Genomic DNA, 20,966 nt, shown 5'->3' on the forward strand with positions numbered 1-20,966 from the left:
ATCAATGATGGACAATTTTTTTTTTTTTTTTAAGAGATGTGATTGATCATGATTGTATAAATGATTCTAATTTGGGTGTCCTGTCAATAGACCAGGAAAAAGCATTTGACAGGGTAGACCATGATTATCTTTTTAAAGTGTTAAAGAGCTTTGGAATCGGTGATAACTTCATTTCTTATGTTAAATTGTTATACTCTGATGTATCAGTTCTAATTAAGGTGGGTGGAGGAATAAGTGCCCCAGTAGCAGTCACTAGAGGAATTAGGCAGGGTTGTCCTCTTTCTGGGCAATTATATAGTCTTGTAATTGAACCTCTGTTGTGTAAATTAAGGAGAGAACTGGCTGGTTTTTCAATTACAGGTGTAAAAGAAACTTTTAAGGTGTATATGTCTGCTTATGCCGATGATGTAACCGTTTGTATTTCAGGACAAAATGATGTATCAGTTTTGGAAACAAGCATCAGGCCATATGAGATGGCTTCCTCAGCCAGAGTTAACTGGGAGAAAAGCGAGGGGTTTATTACTGGCCGGTGGAGAAACACTGGACCTCCGAAACTTCCAGGAGGACTGATTTGGAGGAGGGAGGGTATAAAAATGTTAGGTGTTTTTAGGAAAGGAAAGTTTTAAAATGAAGAATTGGGAGGGAGTGCTGGAGAAGGTGGTAGCTCGATTGTCTAAATGGAAATGGCTATTACCACAATTGTCCTATAGAGGAAGAGTTCTGGTGGCAAACAATCTGGCAGATTCCACGCTCTGGCACAAACTCATTGTTCTGGAACCACCAAGCAAACTGATTTGTAACATACAGAGGAAAATAGTGGACTTTTTTTTTGGAGCGGCGAACACTGGACTCGGGCTGCGGTGCTTTACTTACCGGTACATAAAGGAGGTCAAGGTCTGGTGAATGTAAAGAGTCAAATTGTTGCTTTCAGGCTGCAAGCGGCGCAAAAATTTCTCTATCAAGATTCAAGAGGATTTAGCATGGACACAGACGGCATGTGTTTTTCTGCAGAAGGTTGAAAGTTTTGGACTAGACAAACACTTGTTTTTATTGAAAATGGACGGGCTGAAACTGGACAGTGTCTCTTCTTTTTACAAATCAATGTTGCAAGCTTGGAATAAAGTTCTGAAAGTGGAGAGAAACTTGAATGAGCTTGGGGATGATGAGGAACCACTGTTCAATAATCCGTTGATTCAGACCCGGTTTTTATCATCAATGAGCATTCAGAGAACTCTTGTAAAGAACGAGTCACTAAACTGGGACATTTACTGGACAATGGCAGATGAAGTTCAGTGGTCACTTTTAAAGAACTATCTGGTTTTTGCTCGATAAGAATTGTTTCAAAATTAAGAGATGAGATTTTTGCTGCTTTGCCGAGCAGTTACAGAGGGGGGTGTTGTAGTTTCTGTAGTGCTGAAGAAATGATAGAGCATTTGTTCTTACAATGTTTGAGGCTTGGAGGTCTTCTTGAGTTGATTCTTGGTTTCAGTGGTTTGGTGAGGAGTTTTCCCATAAAGTTTTCATTGGGGGACTTAAATACAAGTGCCCGATAGAGGTAAACTGTGTTTATTAAATTACTATTAATTATTATTAATTATTACTATTAATTATTATTAATTATTACTATTAATTATTATTAATTAAGAGTTGAAAGTTGGTTCAACAGATGTAGAAATGATGTTGAAGTGTATGGTAAAAGGAAGGATAAAAATAGAATTTTCATATTATAAGCTGATCAATGATGTTGAAAGGTTTTTAAGAATTTGGGGTATAAATGAGGTTGTATGTTTGATGATGCAGATTTATTTTACTTTTTAGTATGTTTTAAATTATTTGTTGTTGAGGTAAAAGGATACAGGTAACAATGGTGTTGTAAAATCCTGAATTTAATGTAACAATAAAGATCTGTTCAATCTCTCTCTCTCTCTCTCTCTCTCGCTTTCTGTTTCATTCCCTCCCTACCACTGTATCTCTCACTCACCATAGAATTTAAATATAGTTACTTCACTCTTGTTGCTGTAACTGACCACACTCTCAGCATTCTCAGTCATTACCATTACGGTAGTAAGGAAGTGTAGCGCTCATGTTTGGTTTAGTCTGGTCCTCTCCTCGCTGCTGATTTGAGAGGGAGTGAAATGATGCACAAGATCATGGGAGCAGAAGACTTTGAGCTGGAGTGGTGCTATGAGCAGTGTGCCAATGGTAAAGCTTCTGTGAGTTTGTGTATTTGTGGGTTTTGTATTTGTGGCTTTTGTGCACTTTTATCTCTTTGATTAGTTTTTTTTTTTTCATTTCTAATTTATAATGTGTATTTTTGTTGATTTTGAGGTTTAGATGGTTTGTTGTGGGCTATTTTTTTCTGTAAAGGTTTGGGAGGTTCGGAAGTGCTTTAAAGCTAATCGGATTCTCCTTTTTACTCTCACTTTCCTTTTTGAGTATAGCCTGAGGCCTCTGGATTTCTGTCTGTGTGTGTGAGAGAAATAGAGAGATAGATGACATAGTTGTCTTATTGTTTGCTCTGTCAAGAGTCATTTCATTTTCTGGCAGTATTTCCATGTCTGGGAGTGTTTAATATTGTTACAGTCAATGTCCTGAGGCTGAGTCCTGAATTTAATTATACAATCCTCATATCAGCCATTAGGAACTCAGAGGGATGAAAATATGTGATTTGTTCTTAAAATTCATTAAAGCAGTATAAAGTCTTTATCTTTGAAAACATTAATCCATATTCAGTTTTGCATATTGCAATTAAGCTTCTATTGTATGTTTTATAATATACACCTCCAAGATGTAGTATTTCTTGTGACAAAAAAGTTCCTTCTGCATGCCCATATCCTGTACATTAAATTTAGTATCAAATAATTCATTAACAAGATGTTGTAAAGTTTATAATTTAATTTAATCTCTTATTACATTTTTATTTTTGTGCATACGTTTGTGCATGTGTCTCTGTGTTATTGTAAGAGTGTGATGTAACAGTAATTGTGGATGATCTGGTTCTGGCTGACTGTGGATGGGGTTGCTGGGTAACAGCACCATGGAAACAGTCGCCGGGACAATCATGCATGATTTGTCATTGATGTTATTGTAAGAGCGTGATGGTGCGAGGTCAGCAAGCCATATCTGTTTTCTTTCCTATTTATCTACTTCATTCTACTAAATTCTACTAAATTAAATTAAATGTCTTTACACTTAAGAGTTATGTCAAGATCGTTTTTAGATTAAGGCAATGTAAGATTCTCACTGTATTGAACTCAGGTCTGATGTGCTCAAGTGCTTTGCTAACAAGTTTTTCTACACTCTTTCTGTCTGTTTCAGTATTATGTGCTGAGCGAGTGGGCCAGATGACTAAGACCTATAATGACATTGACGCTGTCACAAGACTTCTGGAGGAGGTGAAAGTTAAAAAGAAATTATATGCATTTATTATGATGCTGGAGTTTGGGGTCAGTAAGACTTTTTAAAAAAAAGAAATGAATACCTTTATTCAGCAAGGAAGGATGCATAACATTGATCAAAAGTGACAGTAAAGATTTATAATATTACAAAAAAATATATATATTTCAATTAAAAAGTGAATCACAGTTTTCACAAAAACTTTAAGCAGCATAACATTGATAATAATAAGAAATGTTTTTGAGCACCAAATAAATATTTAAAGGAAACTTGCCAAAGCAAATCATCTTATTAGAATGATTTCTGAAGGATCATGTGAGTCAGCGTTGCCATCACAGGAATAGTTTTTAAAAAAAATACATTAAAATAGAAAACACTTATAACATTATAGCTGTTATACTTTATTTTTGATCAAATAAATGCAGCCTTTCAAAGCACTTTCAACAACAACAAGAAATCTTACAGACTCCAGACTATTCAATGGTAGTGTCACGGGGTGTGGTGGAGTGCAGGCTGAGGAAGACAGACTGAAGAGGCAAAGCTCCAATTCAATTACTTTACTTAAACTTTACACAATCAACAGGAACAGGCAGGAAACCACTCGCAACGCATGGTAACATACATACAACGACCGACAATGACAGACTGAATGAGGAGGAACTAAATACACAGAGGAATCAACCAAAACGAGGTGCAAACAGGTGAAAATGATGAAACAAGACGAGGAACAGGTGGCTGATGAGGGAGTGAGTTCGGGAGTGGAGACAAAAGGATCCTGGGAAGTGTAGTGCAGATGACGAAGACAGACTGGTGCAGATGAAGGACTGTGACAGGTAGTCTATTTGACAATCTTTTCTTCGACTCTTTCTACAGAAAGAGCGGGATCTGGAGCTCTCTGCCCGCATCGGTCAGTCCCTCCTGAAGAAGAATCGCATACTGTCAGAGCAGAACGAATACCTGGATGAACAAGTGGGCACCATCAGGGAAGAGGTACATGAACAGATTCATTAAAAAGTGTCTCTGGTGCTATAAATGAGTTGCCCCTGCTGATAAACTGTGCACAGAATAGAGTGCCGAAGTGATGACGTCACTTTGTAGGACAACTCGGAAGCTAGCGGCGCATGGGTTCCCTCGATCAAAAATCTATGCATTTTCCCCATAGACTTTTGTAAAATTGCAAAAAATAAGATGTGTGTTTAACAAAGAGTTGTGACCCTTACACGTTTTGTCTATCAAGATAATCTTTACAAGTTAATCCAAAATGTATATATTTTGAAGCCTATATAAAACATTTTAAGAACACAAGCAGACGCAATAAAGTTTAAAAAAAACAAAGCGTGAAAATATTTAGAGGCACAGACCTTATTTCAGGGAATTTAGCAAAAACCCATTCAAAAATCCCATAGACTTTAGAGGGAGGGAACTGGTAGTGCTAAAATGCTAACTCACTTCCGCGTTTTTGGCCTACAGAGTGACGTCATAACTTCGGCACTCTATTACTGCAACTTAGTGCATTCAGACGCTTTTTTGAAGTTTCAGCTCAGTTAAGTGTTTTAAAATATTAGTAATTATATGAGTAATGACATTTTGTATATTCAACCTCTTAGTAAAGATGAAGTCATGAGTAATGAATACATTTTTGTAGTTTTATTCAATTTTGTTGATTTGATTGTACCGCAGGTTGCTCAGCTTCACCATGAGTTGAATCTAAAAGATGAGCTCCTGCAGTTCTACACTAATGCAGCGGAGGAGAGTGAAGAGGGGTCTGGATCACACACGTCAGTCCACTGTTTTATAACACTGTTCTCATTTGTCTCTCGCTCAAGGCCAGTGTAGCGAGTTCTGTTGGCTTCAGTTATTTTTTCGGATATTTTTAGATCAGGTGTTTTTCTTCAGGGCTTTTTAGCTTTATTTTAATTTATATTGTGTAACTAAACAATTATTTTGTTATAACACTTGTTATTTCTGCTGAATGAGACTGCCCAAAGATCTTCAATTAAAGTAAAGAAATCAGAACTGTAATATTTTATATTCATAGTTTTTTTGTTTTGGGTTCAGGGGTCGACAGGGAAGGAATGGAGTTTCTGCCCCTAGCAGTTCATCTCTGGATATTCTGCAGCACAAACTTCGAGATCTTGAGGAGGAAAACCTTTCTCTCAGATCAGAGGTACATGCACATGCAGAAAAAATATATTATATAATTTATACACTACCGTTCAATAGGTTGGGATACATATTTTTTTGAATGTCATGATTCTAATATGCTGACTTGGTGTTCAATAAACATTTCGGTAACACTTTCTATGAAGACCATGCTTATAATGAATTATAGCCCCATTTATACTTATAAATAAGTATTATTACTAAATTACTATTTTTTAATACATTTATAAAAGACTCATTAAGACCTATACTGCATTATAAGAAAAATTATAGTCATTTATAATTACTTTTGTTATAATTACATTTGTTAACATGATGCCCCCCCCCCATTCTTTGATAAATAGAAAGTTCAGAAGAACAGCTATAATTTGACAGAAATCTTTTTAAAGTTATAAATGTGTTCACATGTCACTTTTAATCAGTTTAATGTGTCCTTGCTGAATAAAAGTATAAGTTTATTTTTTAAAAATCACATATATGACAACATATAGGATATATATACACACATATATGTAGGTATGTATGTAGAGTATATAGACATTTTGGCCTAAAGCCATGTGTGTGTCTCTTTCCAATGTCAATGTGTGAGAAGAAAAAATAATTGATTTCTCACAGTGCATGCATGCTGCAATCACAGTAGATTGTGAATCCTATCGACCCTTAACCCCTGTTAGTTCAGTGAACTACCAGAAAATGATCAGTAATTATGGGGGGTTGGATTCCTCTGCACAAAGATTTCAAATCACTTTGCTTTTGTTAAATCTTTATTTAATGTATTTAGAAAATATTTAAAATAAAATGACAAAGAACGTTTATGAAACAGTTTATAAACAATACTTATTTACATTTTAACTTGACTAAGTACTTGTCTCTCTTTCTTGTCGCTAGGCGAGTCATCTGAAGTCTGAGACAGAGTCATATGAGGAGAAAGAACAGCAATTGGTGAATGACTGCGTCAGAGAGCTAAGTGAGTGAAACTTTGGCTTGGAGTGGAGATGTAGAGCTCTATATTTGAACAAAAATAAAATAAAATCCACCCTTTCTCCTCATACAGAGCAGTCAAGCATCCAGATCTCCAGTATAGCAGAAGAGCTGGCCAAAAAGACAGAAGATGCCTCTCGCCAACAAGAGGAAATCACACACTTACTCTCTCAGATAGTGGACCTGCAGAAAAAAGCCAAAACTGTGAGTCGTTTGCATCTTTCACTCCATCTGAGAACAAATTAAAAAATATATGTGATGAATATGTGCTGAGATTTACATGTGTATTTGTGTTTGTGTATGTTTTTGACAGTTTGCCATTGAGAACGAAGAACTTTCTCAGCACCTTTCGGCAGCTAAAGACGCTCAGAGACAGCTCACAACCGAGGCACTTTATTTCAAACATAATAAATTAGTATTCCACGTATTTAATCTCACAAAAGCATGTCTTCATAATATATTCACTTCTTCAATCTGTGTGAATGTTGTTGACTATTGTTGGTTCCTTACACACACAGCTGCAGGAGCTGGAGGAGAAATACTCTGAGTGCATTGAAATGCTCCATGAGGCTCAAGAGGAACTCAAGAACCTACGGAACCGCAGTGTGTCTGCAGGAACTCCTCGACGCTATCACCCTCTGGGACTTTTTCCCATGGTACACAAACATGCAGTTATATAACTCATGCAAGGCCAGTGCACGAGGAGATCACAAACACATGTATCTTTCGGTTTAAAGGGTTAGTTTACCCAAAAATTAAAATTCTGTCAGTATTTACTCACCCTCATGTTGTTCCAACCCCGTAAGACCCTCGTTCATCTTCGGAACACAAATTAAGATATTTTTGATGAAATCTGAGAGCTGGATCACTCCTGCATACTAGACTCCATAGGGTTCTTGAGAAATTGAAACTTGCCAGCCTCGAAAAGTTATTGAAGACATCGTTAAAATAGTCCAAGTGACTTCAGTGGCTCAATTTTAACTTTATCAAGCGACGAGAATACTTTTTGTGCTCAAAAACAAACAAAAATAACGACTTTATTTCAACTATTCACTCTCTTCTCTTTGCGCCTCTGGTCAGTTAACGCAGTGTGATAGCGTATAGCTACGTCACACGCAGGCTCACTATTGGCCGACACTGGTCATGTGTGTGATGCGTGTGATGTACAACAACAGATCATACGCTGTTAAACTAGTAACCTGACTATTTTTTGTTTTGTACTTTTTGTTGTTTTTTTGCACACATAAAGTGTTCTTGTCGTTTGATAAACTTAAGATTGAGCCACTGTAGTCACATGGACTATTTTAACTATGTCTTTAATAGTCTTAGAAAAGTCTTTAATAACTTTTCGAGGCCAGCAAGTTTCAATTCCTCAAGAAGCCTATGGACTAGTATGGAGGAGTGAGACAGCTCTCAGATTTCATCAAAAATATCTTAATTTGTGTTCCGAAGATGAAAGAAGGTCTTACATGGTTGGAACAACATGAGAGTGAGTAAATACTGACAGAATTTTAATTTTTGGGTGAACTAACCTTTTAATGTCTGCTAGTGGTGTGGATTTGCTGGTGGGAATGGCAAAAGCTGGATAAGACTTGGACTTGCTGATACAGCAAGTTGGCTAGCAGTCAATTTACACTACTGTTTCAAAGTTTGTGTCAGTAAGATTAAATAAAATCAGAAAGGACTAATTTAATTGATTAGAAATGACAGTAAAGTCTTGCATTGTCACAAAAAAAATCCATTTGAAACTTTCTAATCATTAGAGAATCTGAAAAAAACAACATTACATTTTGCTGAAGTTATATAGTGAGTTATATAAATAAAAGCAGAACATTCTCAAGTGGTTTGGTAATGAAACTTATGAAAGCTAAAAAATAAGTGTGTGTGTGTGTGTGTGTGTGTGTTTTAGGACTCCCTGGCTGCTGAAATTGAGGGAACCATGAGGAAGGAATTGAGTCTCGAGAATCCTGACAATGAAGAACAGAGGTTTGAACTTTTTTTCCTTCCCATCACACAGCACATTTTCTTTCATTGGTTTCATTCATTTTCTTTTACTCTCAATCAAATCTTTGCATTAAATAACAAAAAATGCTTTTGTCTCAAGGGTCCGTAATAAGCGTGTGTTTGAGACTGTGAAGAACATCAACCAGTCTGCCAGACTGCAATCTTCTGCTACTAACATCCCAGGGTCCAATCAGACGCTGTCTTCCCTTAGCTCCCCCCAATCCGACAGCAATAGCAACAATGCAGTACCTGATAACCGTACACAGAGCATGCTCCATGAGACCAACTCCTCAGATGCTGCGTGAGTCTATTATGAGCCTATACTTACTTTACTATACTTTCAGAGGTTGTAAGCCAATAACTTTCAATTGACCTTTAGCTGAATCATAATGTAGTCACTGCTTTGCTGGGGAAACAATAAATGCATATTAAAATATTCATGTGTCTGAAAGGCCACTGGTTCTGGCCCACTTGAAAGAGTTTGTGGGTCACTCAGGAAAATCTAAAATTTGAGTTTTGCATCAAAATAACACATTTAAAATATAACTGATGAAAGGGGACATGCAAATGGGTTGATATTCCTGATGGAAAAGTTGAAGCTATCAAATACTGTGACTAGTTCAGCATCCTTTTAAACTACACTGTAATAAGTGATAAGTTGAAAAAAAAAGTGAGGAATCCTGTTCTCTTAAAATTATTAAGTAAATATAGGCCTACTTCATGCGTAGTTGAAAAAAAAAAGTTATGTGGAATTGTTGATTGTTTTTTAATTACACATACTACTACCTACTTCATTTTACAGTAACGTTAAGTCAACTGATTACTTTTTACAGTGTGAAACTGAGAATGACCCTTGTTTTCAATTACTTTCCTTGTTCTCTGACTGCAGCGTGGATGCCTCTGAGAAGCGATCTGGCTCCGAGGAGCTCAAACTTGCTCTGCGGCGACTGTCTCTACGTCGACAGAACTGTCTGAGCGAGCGTCTTTTCTTTGAGGGGGAGCGGGGGAGGCGTAATCGGGAGCCGGCGGACAGTGGATATTATTCAAACAGGCTTGTCCACAGTGAGAGCATCATGTCCCTGGGCGCTTGGTCCAGTCGGCCTTATCTTCCTGACAAGCTCCAGATTGTCAAACCTCTGGAAGGTGACCGAAATATCCAAAATGTCTATCCTAAGACATTCCTGCATTACCGTTCCAGGCCACGCCCACGCACTATGATGCTTTTCAATTCACTGTGGGCGCTAATGCATCCCCGCAAAAACTCCTACTTTAGAGAGTCCCGTACCTGGGTGCATTCACACTAGCGATCAGGTTTGGACAAAGTTTTAAAAATGGATAAATGTAAAGGAATAGTTCACCAAGATTGCCCAGCAACATTGCTCAAATAGTTGCACTTTGTATCATCACCTATAGAGGCTGGACTTTATTTGCGTTTTATCTATGCTATACTATGTACAGTACAGTATGTGAGATGTAAAAGAGTCCCATTAGTCATTTCTATATATTCTAGTGTCTAATATAGGTTATAAAGTAGTGATTTAAATATAGATTTGTCAAGTTTGTTGTGCAAGTTTTTGGGGGGATATCTGTTTTCTATTTTATTACCGCCACCTAATGGACAATTAGTGAAAAATAGAACTTTTGCTTGTGTTATTCTTCATCCATTTTGATTCTGTTTCTGTATTTATTGTACTTGTATTATTTCCCTCATCTCTTATTCTGTGTTCTGCATTTTATTTAGTAGATATTCAATAAAGACATCTTATTCTCACTCTTTCTTTCTTTCGTCCATTTTTTGTTTTTCATCATCACTTCATTGCAGCATTGTTAATATGTGTTTGATTTCACACTAAGTTAATGTAGCCACTGTGTAAATTAGGTTGTGAAATCACACAGTTCTCCGTCTCATTGTCCCTCGTGTCTTTTTTTCCTAGGCTCAGCTACCCTTCAGCACTGGCAGCAGTTAGCTCAGCCTAATCTGGGTGGTATCCTGGATGCTCGACCTGGTGTGGTCCCGAAAGGCTACCGTCCTTTGGAGGTGGATCTGGAGGAAGTATATCACTATGCCGACTACGAGGAGGATGAGCCTGGAGATCAGTACTTCCAGAAACTTCCCACCACAACCTCATCTAATCCCAGTGTCCCTCCTGCCCATAGCATTTCTCCCTCAGCCTCCCCGTCACCATGTCTCAGCACAGGTCACGCGTCCATAGAGTTCTCAAGTAAGTTAACATTTTTCTGTGTGAGCAGCTTGCATCCTATGCAAAGATGTTTATGTAATAATATAAATAAATAATACTTGCGTTTCTAAGAACATTTTTTCTTTTGTGTATGAAGTCAGAAATGGTCATATGCTACATAATGTTTAATAAATGTTAACGAATCAAACCTGAACTAAAGAAATACATTACAATTAATGCAAAATATTTGTATTTATTTATTTAAAAAGAAATCAAGGCTGTATATTTGCCCATTGTCTCATTAATTTCAAATTTCTCAAATCAATATTTTAAATCCATGTATTTGGTCAATATCTTTGTAAATAAAATAAAAATATTTTATTTATTTTAAATAAATTGTTGATTAATTTAGATAAAATAAATCCAAATTTGCTATATCTGTAATTAGTCCTTATACAAAAATTATTTGACCTAAATAAATTACATTGTATTATAAAATATGTATTGATTGATTGAATGATCGATTAATTGTTGATCGCTTAAAATTTTATATTTTCCCATTATATTATGCTAAAACATTTTAAAATGACAAATGACTTAAATCAATATTTCCAATCAATGTACATGTTGTGTAAATTTTACAAATGGTTACAAACATATATGTATATTTTTAGATCAAATTGTTATAGAGCAAAATATTTAAAACCATTTATTTATTTGTTTGTTCGTTTGTTTGATTGATTGATCAAAACTGCATTTGCCCATTGTCCCAGGCAAACAATTTCCTATACATTAGGTAGCAATATACACATTTCAGGTAACAAAATTTAAAATTTCTCAAATCAATATTTCAGATCTGTGTATTTGGTAAGTAGCCATGTAAAATAAAATAAAAAATATATTTTTAAAAAATGTATTTATTTAGACAAAAATAAATGAAATCTTTGCTTTGTTCTTAGCTTTTGTACCTTTTTCAGTGTATTTCCCAGGCAAATGCATGGCTCATACAAGTTCGACCTACACCTTCACCACCTGCAAAATCCTCCATCCTTCTGATGAGCTCACAAGGGTGACCCCCAGGTATTGTACTGTCCTGTAACTGAGACAATAATTGACAAGCCAATCAGCACTTAATGTTCTACTTCTCTGTCTAGTTTAAACCCTGTCCCAACCTCGTCCTGCGTGATTTCAAGCAGTCTGCGGTCGACGCCTGCTGCCACGCCCTGTACTCCTCGCAGAATGAGCCTGTCCCAGTCACAATCCTTCACCAACCTGCGGGACCCCACAAAAACCTTCAGCACATCTTTGGGGCTGGTGCGCCTCTTGCAGGAGAGGGGCATCTCTGCCGCCGTGTACCAGCCTCAGAGCTGGGAGAGAGGAAGTGGAGGAGTCCTCTTTTCCACCTCAGTTCTTCCTCCTCCACCTCACGACCCCCACCGCCCCAATACCCCACCCAATTCTCCCACCCGCCGCACTCCTAGCCCGGGATCGGTGGTTTCTGATTCAGACACCTCTATACCTTTCTCTTTCAAAAGCCCATCCTATGAAAACTTTTTGGCTTCCAAACCGGCACGGTCCATTTTGAAAGAGGTAGCTGGGGTGTCCGGGGCTCAGGCTAAAGACTGTGAGAGCCAAACTGATGTCAGTATGTATAATCTCAATTTGGTTGATAAGCTGAAAAGGTTGGGTTTGGCAAGCCCCGGGGCTTCTGGGACAACAGGGGGTGGGATTCCAAGGCCAGGCCGACTTATAAGTCATCTTGGTGCGCTACAAAGGTCAGGGTCCCCCTTTAGTCCACTAAATGAAGGGATGAGGAGGAATCGGAGCTATCCTGCTATGGTTGGGGCCAGTATGGCGATGAAGGGGCCCGGCCCTCAAGGGGATGAATTGTTACTGACCCCTAAACTACCTAAGCAAACAAGTCTCAAATAAGTTATGCATAATAATGAATCACACAATCAATAGATTGGGCACTACATTACTAACACCGAAGTCATAACTTGTACAAAGACCCACTAACTTAAATAATTAATCCAATTTGTTTATTTAATCTGTCTTCATTTGCTCACCCTCATTCCAAACCTGTTTAACTTTACAAGATATATTGTTCCCTTTCGTAGTCACTTCGAGTTACGTCAGAAGTCACGGAGAATGGGGGTTTCGCAAGCTAATCCTCTTCGAGTATTTAACAATGAGCCAATGGCATGAAAATGCCTTGGGGCTGCGGAATTTGCATAGCGTATCTCCGCCCCACGCAGTGGGTATAAAAGGAGGAAGTGAACGCAACCGCAGTATGTTTTCGCTTCGGAGCCAAGAGACCTCTTCACTCCTAAAGCCATTCTCACTGATCCAAAGACTCTTCGAGACGAGCGTCCTCTTCAGTGTTGGTGTGACGGCGCTACCCAGCGAGATTCTGCATCGCCTGCGATCTGAGCAGTGGTCTGCCAGACTTTGCGCTTCTCCCTGGTCGCCTCAGCGCTGAAAGAGTGAATTTCCTCCTCTCATTGAAAGAGCTGCACGTGGCACGTCTTTTTAAAGATGTCTCGCCCGTGTTCTTCTGGGTGCGGTCGATTCATGTCATCTTCTGATGGTCACGATCGCTGCTCTGTGTGCCTGGGCATTCAGCATGCTGCAGCAGCGTTCGTGGATGACTCATGTTCCTTCTGTGGGAACATGACCATCTCTACACTGAGATCTAGACTCAAGGATCTGACAAAAGTGAGAGTACCCGTCCCCGCTACTCGATCTGCTTCTTCCACGAGAAGCTCTTCGACTCGCGGCCAGGGTGATCTGATGGTTACGGTGTGGAACAAAGCCCCGACGCTAGTTCCTCGGGCCACACCCCCCGCTCCAGTGGTAGAGCCAGCGAGCACCAGTTCGAATCAGCCGTCTGCCTCTTCGCAGGTACCGTCTGTTTCGTTCGGCGCTCCAGAGGATGATGCGATGTCGATCGCAGCATCACAAGGCGGGCTTGATTCCTCGGGAGATGAGGATGCGGCTGCGTTGCCTCCCTCGGGAGTGCCAGCGTTGCCCGTGTCTGATCCCGAGTTAACGGCCATGCTATCTCGGGCCGCCGTGAGTATCGGGTTAGAGTGGAACCCTCCGCCCTGCCCCGATCTCTCAAGGATGGATAATTGGTTTTTGGGCAAGGCTGCCGCCGCAAGGCCACAGCCGACCCCAATACCTTTTTTCCCCGAGCTGCATGCGGAGCTGACGCGCACTTCGAAGGCTCCTTTGTCCTCCCGAGAGCGCGCTTTAGCCTCCCCCGCCTTTCCTCCCCTCGATGGTGGGGCCGCCCGTGGGTACACTGGGATGCCCCCGGTGGAGCGCTCTGTTGCGATGCAGCTGTGTCCACAGAGCGCCTCCTCCCGTGGTCCTCCTAAGCACCCATCCAAAGCCTGTAGGTTCTCGTCTGCTATGGCGGCGCGTTCCTATAGAGCGGCGGGACAGGCGGCCTCCTCCCTGCATGCGATGAGCACTTTGCAGGTTTTCCAAGCCAAACTGCTCAGAGATATGCACGAGGGGGGGACTGACCAAACGGCCTTTAACGAACTGCGAGCGGCCACAAACCTTGCTCTCCGGTCAACGAAGGTGGCTGCTCGCTCCGTTGGTCAGGTGATGGTCACTAGCATGGTCCAGGAGCGCCATCTCTGGCTTAACCTGGCAGATACACGGGATGCCGAGCGGACTCATCTGCTCGACGCCCCGCTATCCCAGGTTGGCCTTTTCGGCGGTGCAGTCGAGGACTTTGCCCAGCAGTTCTCGACTGCCCAGAAGCAGACGTAGGCGATCAAACAAATTCTGCCCCGACTGCCAGCTGCTGCCTCCACCCAGCCGTCGGTGCAGACGCTTCCTTCTGCTCGCCGCCGAGGACGCCCCCCTGCGGCTACCCTCCCTCCCACGCGGCCCCAGCAGCAGCCTTCATCCGGGTCGCGGCGCGGAGGAGGCCGCAGGCAAGCGTCACAGCCCCCTCAGGCCGCACGCCCCGCTAAACGCCAGGCAAAGCGACGTTCCTGAGACGGGCTGCTAAGTGGTGAAGTCGAGTTTTTCCCACGAGGTGGTAGCAGGCCCCCTCCTTCCCCCGGTGGAGGGCCGGGGGAGAATCTTTTGTTCTCAGCTCCCCGCTGCTCACCCACGGGTGGGCAGTACCCTGAGTTGGTTAAAGAAAGACTTGACATCATCACTGAGCACACAGACAGGAATGAGTGCACTCGACATCCCACTGCGTCAGCCCACTCATTCCTCTCTGTCTCTGAGGGTGCGGAAGGGAGCGTGTGTCGTCCCTCGACTACGCCACTCCCCTCCCCCTCTATCGCCAGACCCCCGGCAGAACAGACCCCCGTGGAACGCTGGTCCTTCCCTGTTCTCTTCTGTCGGGGAGCGGGCTTCGACCGTGCATCCGGGCGGGGTAACTCCTGCGCGCATGCCAGTCGACCCGCCTCACTGCCCCTCCGGGGGGATGTCTGTGGTTTGTATGACCTCGCTGGTACACTTGCTGGAAGCTTGGCTAGAGCTTCCCGGGCTGTCCCGCTGGGTCATCAGAACGATCAGATTCGGCTACGCGATTCAGTTCGCACGGTCTCCTCCCCGTTTCAGGGGAGTTCACTCCACGATGGTCGGTGGCAATGCCCCGGTCATGAGAGCGGAGATTGCGACCCTGCTGGCGAAGGGTGCAATCGAGACGGTCCCTCCAGCCGAGATGAGGTCCGGGTTTTACAGCCCCTACTTCATTGTCCCCAAGAAGACCGGTGGGTTACGACCGATCCTGGATCTGCGCATTTTGAACCGTGCTCTCCATCGACTACCGTTCAAAATGCTCACAGCCAAACGCATTTTCGAATGCGTTCGGCTTCAGGATTGGTTTGCAGCGATCGACCTGAAGGACGCGTACTTTCATGTCTCCATTTTGCCTCGACACAGACCGTTTCTTCGGTTTGCTTTCGAGGGCCAGGCATATCAGTACACGGTTCTCCCATTCGGGTTAGCTCTGTCCCCTCGCGTCTTCACGAAGATCGTCGAGGCAGCCCTTGTTTCCCTTCGCAAACACGGGGTTCGCATCCTGAACTATCTCGACGACTGGCTGATACTGGCACACTCTCGAGAACAGGTTTGCGAACACAGAGACCTGGTGCTCCGGCACCTAGCCCGTCTGGGCCTTCGGGTCAACCGGGAAAAGAGCAAACTTTGCCCCGTGCAGAGGATCTCTTTTCTCGGCATGGAGATAGACTCGGTCGCCATGTCCGCGCAGCTCACGAGCGAGCGCGCGCACTCACTGCTGACTTGTCTTCGACAGTTCGAGGGCAAGAGTGCGGTTCCACTGAAACTGTTTCAGAGGCTCCTGGGTCATATGGCATCCGCAGCCGCGGCAACGCCGCTCGGTTTGCTTCATATGAGACCGCTTCAGCTGTGGCTTCGCGATCGAGTCCCGAGGTGGGCATGGCATCGCGGCTTGCTCCGAGTTCCAGTGACTCCAGCGTGCCGCCGAACCTTCTTCCCGTGGTCGAACCTCAGCTTTTTACGGGCCGGTGTCCCTCTACAGCGAGTTTCCAGGCATCTTGTTGTCTCCACAGATGCATCTACCACGGGTTGGGGTGCCATGTGCAATGGGCATGCAGCCGCGGGTTCCTGGACAGGACCCCAGCGCCTCATGCACATCAATTGCCTCGAGCTGCTGGCAGTACGCCTGGCCCTGCACCGCTTTCGAGCGCTGCTCAGGGGTCAACATATACTTGTCCGTTCAGACAACACCACTGCAGTAGCATACATCAACCACCAGGGGGGTCTACGCTCACGCCGGTTGTCGCAGCTCGCCCGCCACCTTTTGTTATGGAGTCAGAAGCACCTGAGGTCCCTTCGTGCAGTATACATTCCAGGAGACCGGAACCTGGCAGCCGACAAGCTGTCACGGGTCCGCCCTATCTCCGGCGAATGGCGACTCCATCCCCACACGGTCCAGCTGATTTATGACCAGTTCGGGGAGGCACAGATAGATCTGTTCGCCTCCCGGGACTCATCCCACTGCGCCCAGTTTTATTCCCTGACCGAGGGTACGCTCGGCACAGATGCACTGGCGCAGAGCTGGCCGTGGGGCCCACGCAAGTATGTGTTTCCCCCAGTGAGCCTTCTTGCACGGGTGTTGTGCAAGATCAAGGAGGACGAGGAGCAGGTCTTGCTGGTAGCCCCCTATTGGCCCACCAAGACGTGGTTCTCCGAACTCATGCTCCTCGCGACAGCACCTCCTTGGCCTATTCCTCTGAGACAAGATCTACTCACTCAGAGACGGGACACTCTGTGGCACCCTCGTCCCGATCTCTGGAGGCTGCACGTGTGGCTCCTGGACGGGACGAGGCAGGTTTGAGTTCGCTGCCACCTGCGGTGGCGGCAGCCATCACTTCCGCTAGAGCGTCAGCCACGAGACACCTTTACGCGTTGAAGTGGAACCTCTTCGTCAGCTGGTGCTCTTCTCGCGGAGAAGACCCCCGGAGATGTTCGATCGGTGTCGTGCTTTCCTTCCTGCAAGAAGGGTTGGAGCGCAGGCTGTCGCCCTCCACCCTTAAGGTTTACGTCGCAGTCATTGCCGCCTCTCATGAAGCAGTAGAAGGTAAGTCCTTAGGGAAGCACGACCTGGTCATCAGGTTCCTGAGGGGAGCGAGGAGGCTACATCCGCCTCGTCCTCCCCTCGTACCCTCTTGGGACCTCTCAGTAGTTCTAAGTGCTCTGCAGAGGCCTCCCTTTGAGCCTTTGCAATCGGTAGAGTTAAAGTTTCTGTCCATGAAGACAGCACTCCTGGTTGCACTGGCCTCCATCAAGAGGGTGGGGGACCTGCACGCATTCTCCGTTGACGAAGCGTGCCTGGAGTTCGGGACGGCTTACTCTCACGTGATCCTGAGACCCCGGCCTGGATTCGTGCCCAAGGTTCCCACCACTCCCTTCCGGGACCAGGTGGTGAACCTGCAAGCGCTGCCCCTGGAGGAGGCAGACCCAGCCTTGGCACTGCTCTGTCCGGTACGTGCTCTCCGCACCTACGTTGACAGAACGCGGTGTTTCAGGACCTCAGACCAGCTCTTTGTCTGTCATGGGAGGAGCCAGAAGTGAAAGCAACGGCTGTCTCACTGGATAGTGGACGCCATTGCTTTGTCTTACCAGCAGCAAGGCCGTCCGTGCCCCCTTGGTGTAACGGCCCATTCCACTTGTAGTGTGGCCTCCTCTTGGGCTCTAGCTCACGGCGCCTCGCTAACAGACATTTGCAGAGCTGCAGGCTGGGCGACACCAAACACCTTCGCGAGATTCTATAATCTGCGAATTGAGCCGGTGTCCTCTCACGTACTCGCTTCTGCCAGTACTGGACCCGCTTAGGTGTCTTCGCTTGCTCGCCATTCCACTCCTCGGATTGGATAAGGGCGATATTCCTCAGTGTCTTCCGTTGAAGCCTTGAGTCCTCCAGCACCGACGATGCGGGCACCACTGCTGTTGCTCTGGATGCCCGCTAGGTGCCTCCATGTCCACGGTTCCCTATGGTAACTGTCTCATGTGTATTATCCACTGTAAGCCTCTCTGAGCATCTGTCTTCCCTTGGCAAGCCATCTGCCACCCCTGGAGTTAAATTCTAGTAGCCACCTGCGGTTGGTGCTCCAGTGGGTGCTCCCTGAGTAGGGAACGGAGACGTTACGTCTCCCTGCCACTTCAGCTGTATCGCTGGGTAGACGCCGGAGTTCAGCCTTGGCATACTGCAGACATACTGCGGTTGCGTTCACTTCCTCCTTTTATACCCATTGCGTGGGGCGGAGATACGCTATGCAAATTCCGCAGCCCCAAGGCATTTTCATGCCATTGGCTCGTTGTTAAATACTCGAAGAAGATTGGCTTTCTATGCGAAACCCCCATTCTCCGTCACTTCTGACGTAACGTCTCCGTTCCCTACTCAGGGAACGAGGGTTACATCCGTAACCGAGACGTTTTGAAGAATATTTTAGCTGTTCATTCATTGAAAGTCAGTGGCATCCAAAACTATTGGACTTCATTGACTTTTAATATGTGGACAAGCCAAGCCAAAAAAATGTCATAAACATCATTACACTTGTCATTTGCTCTGTCACAGTCACATAATTTCCAACATTTGGAAGGGCATGAGGGTGAAAAAAACAAAGATATAATTGTCATTTTTAGGTGACCTATCCACACATTAGTTTCTCCACTCCTAACTCCCTGAATTGCCCTGTAAAATCTAATGCGATATGTTCCTGTACCAATGGTGCTGATTGTACATAACCTTTGACCTCACTTTCACTTCCCAGTGCACATGTAGGAAAGAATAAACCATTAAAAAACAAATGAACCAGAAAATTTACAGTCACATACATGATTCGATCACTATGAATTAGTACTAAGTTATCACATTTGATGTGTAGTTTTTGGAGCTGAGAGTATTTCCAGTATATAATAAAATGTATTGATTCGGGATCAATGGTGTTCTGCCCCTGCTTTGGGTAACTAAAGAGATGTGTTCTCCCTGCCTGCTGGTTTTGAAGGGTGGCACATGAGGCTGGCAGAGAGAATGTGTAGGACAGGTTTAATCACTCACCTGACCAACTATTTAATTCCATTACTTAGTTTATATCTATTTTATAAGATACATATTTAATAACATAGTGAACATTGTAGCTAGCTTTTGATTTGATAAGTGGAAGATTAAATTGAGGGTTGGTTTACATGGATAGACTGATTTCAGGAAGTGCTGCTGTCTACATGAAATTCTACATATGGGTTTCTATGATAAAAAAGTGAGTGCCTGTATTTTAGCAATCTGTCATGTCTTTATTGAATGACTAGGAAATATTTGAGCAGCTGGAGAGCACCGTAAACTAGAATGAGCACTTGTGTTTCATTACAATTTTATTGTCTTTATTAATTTACCTTGTTTTTTCATGTTATTAAAATGTGCACTTTGACGTTCTAATGTGCTGTTTAACGCCACCTGTTACATGAAGTTTTTGAGATTTAGTTGCTCTTAGTTTATGGTCTTACAAGGGCAAAAGCTTTTAGATTAGTGAATAAGCTTTAATGTTATTATTATTATTATTATTTTATTTTCTAATTAAAATAAATGCAGAGTGAAAAAAAAAATGTTTCTTGTGGTCTATGTCCATAACTGTCACCTAGAGGGCACTGTGTCCTCACTCATTTATATTCCTTTCCTTATCCCTCCCACCGATAGCCATTACAAGTGAAGTAGCCTACGAGTTGTATGTTTTTCTCATGCTAAAAAAATCTAAAAGCTCATACATAATTGTTTGAAATGAGTTTTATTATTCAGTATAAATATAAATTATGACTACATACATTTCTTAACAATCTGAATGTAACAAGGTTCAGTTGTTATGGGAAGAAGGAGGCGGGAACCGGCAAACAATCAACAAGTTTAATAACAAAATAAAAACAATACAAAATGGAAGTATAAGCCAGCACCCCCTCGCAGACAACTGCTGGCCACACAAAACACAACATAAAATCCAGGCCTGGCCTCTCTCGATCTCCATTGTCGTCGCTCCTCCTTATGCTTCCGCATTTCCGTGGGAGAAACGAGACCGGTGCGTCTCACAGGTGTCGCTCATCAGTAATCACGCCACCGGCCTCACACCGTTCTCTCACGGCCCTCGGCCTCGTCCTGCTCGCCACACTGACTTTGAAAAGGCTTACATTTAAGTGCCGCTATTATGCTATTTTAAAGTTTCCTAATGTTGTTTTGGAGTCTTCATTGGACATTTAAGAACCATTCGTCAGTTAAATAAAGGGAACACAGGTAAAGTTTATGATTATACTGCTGTGGTATTGTGGTAAAGATGAATTTTAGCCACTGATTCTTCACATGCTCGTCCTTGGGCAGTGAAAAAAAAAATCTGGCTTTGTAGAACATTGTAGAACACAGAGTCTTCTTGACATGATGCTATTCTGTATCCACAGGAATCTGCTGCAGTGTTTAGGGTTCAAGTTTTCCCTGGTGTGTGTGCACGCAATAAGTGGGTTTCGTCATGACGTAATAATAAGCCACGAAACGGCTTATGACTCGTTTGAAAAAGGATTCATTTCATTGACTAAGAGTCGACTCTGTAGCGTATCTGGACAGTGTCAGGGTGACTCATGCATTCCAACACTTGGAAACTGTTCTAACCCCTGACTTTTTCCGGTAACTCACAAGTAGGGCGCCAGAGAGCCAACATCTTCATTGACACTTTTTTGGCATTC

At 43.2% G+C, this 20,966-nt stretch overlaps 1 protein-coding gene across 1 annotated transcript; it reads left to right on the plus strand.

Annotated features, from left to right (window-relative positions):
* The first annotated feature begins 2,042 nt into the window (after nt 1-2,042).
* Nucleotides 2,043-12,901, plus strand: trak1b (trafficking protein, kinesin binding 1b). The gene is made up of 15 exons (XM_039681502.2): nt 2,043-2,202; nt 3,319-3,395; nt 4,270-4,386; nt 5,077-5,174; nt 5,455-5,563; nt 6,448-6,526; nt 6,614-6,744; nt 6,854-6,928; nt 7,059-7,196; nt 8,450-8,526; nt 8,645-8,845; nt 9,434-9,687; nt 10,479-10,766; nt 11,702-11,804; nt 11,879-12,901. The coding sequence occupies exons 1-15, from the start codon at nt 2,136-2,138 to the stop codon at nt 12,654-12,656; spliced, it is 2,592 nt and encodes an 863-aa protein (XP_039537436.2). The 5' UTR covers nt 2,043-2,135; the 3' UTR covers nt 12,657-12,901.
* Nucleotides 12,902-20,966: the final 8,065 nt, after the last annotated feature.

The sequence above is a fragment of the Pimephales promelas genome, chromosome 18 (assembly GCF_988280905.1).
Source record: "Pimephales promelas chromosome 18, fPimPro1.hap1.1, whole genome shotgun sequence".
NCBI classification, from domain to species: Eukaryota; Metazoa; Chordata; class Actinopteri; order Cypriniformes; family Leuciscidae; genus Pimephales; species Pimephales promelas.

Excerpts from the sequence above, each read along its gene's own strand:
- trak1b (XM_039681502.2), top strand. The coding sequence starts at position 2,136 with ATGATGCACAAGATCATGGGAGCAGAAGACTTTGAGCTGGAGTGGTGC. Across the intron at positions 6,745-6,853 it reads TGCAGAAAAAAGCCAAAACT|TTTGCCATTGAGAACGAAGA; the intron begins GTGAGTCGTTTG and ends TGTTTTTGACAG. Across the intron at positions 7,197-8,449 it reads CTCTGGGACTTTTTCCCATG|GACTCCCTGGCTGCTGAAAT; the intron begins GTACACAAACAT and ends TGTGTGTTTTAG.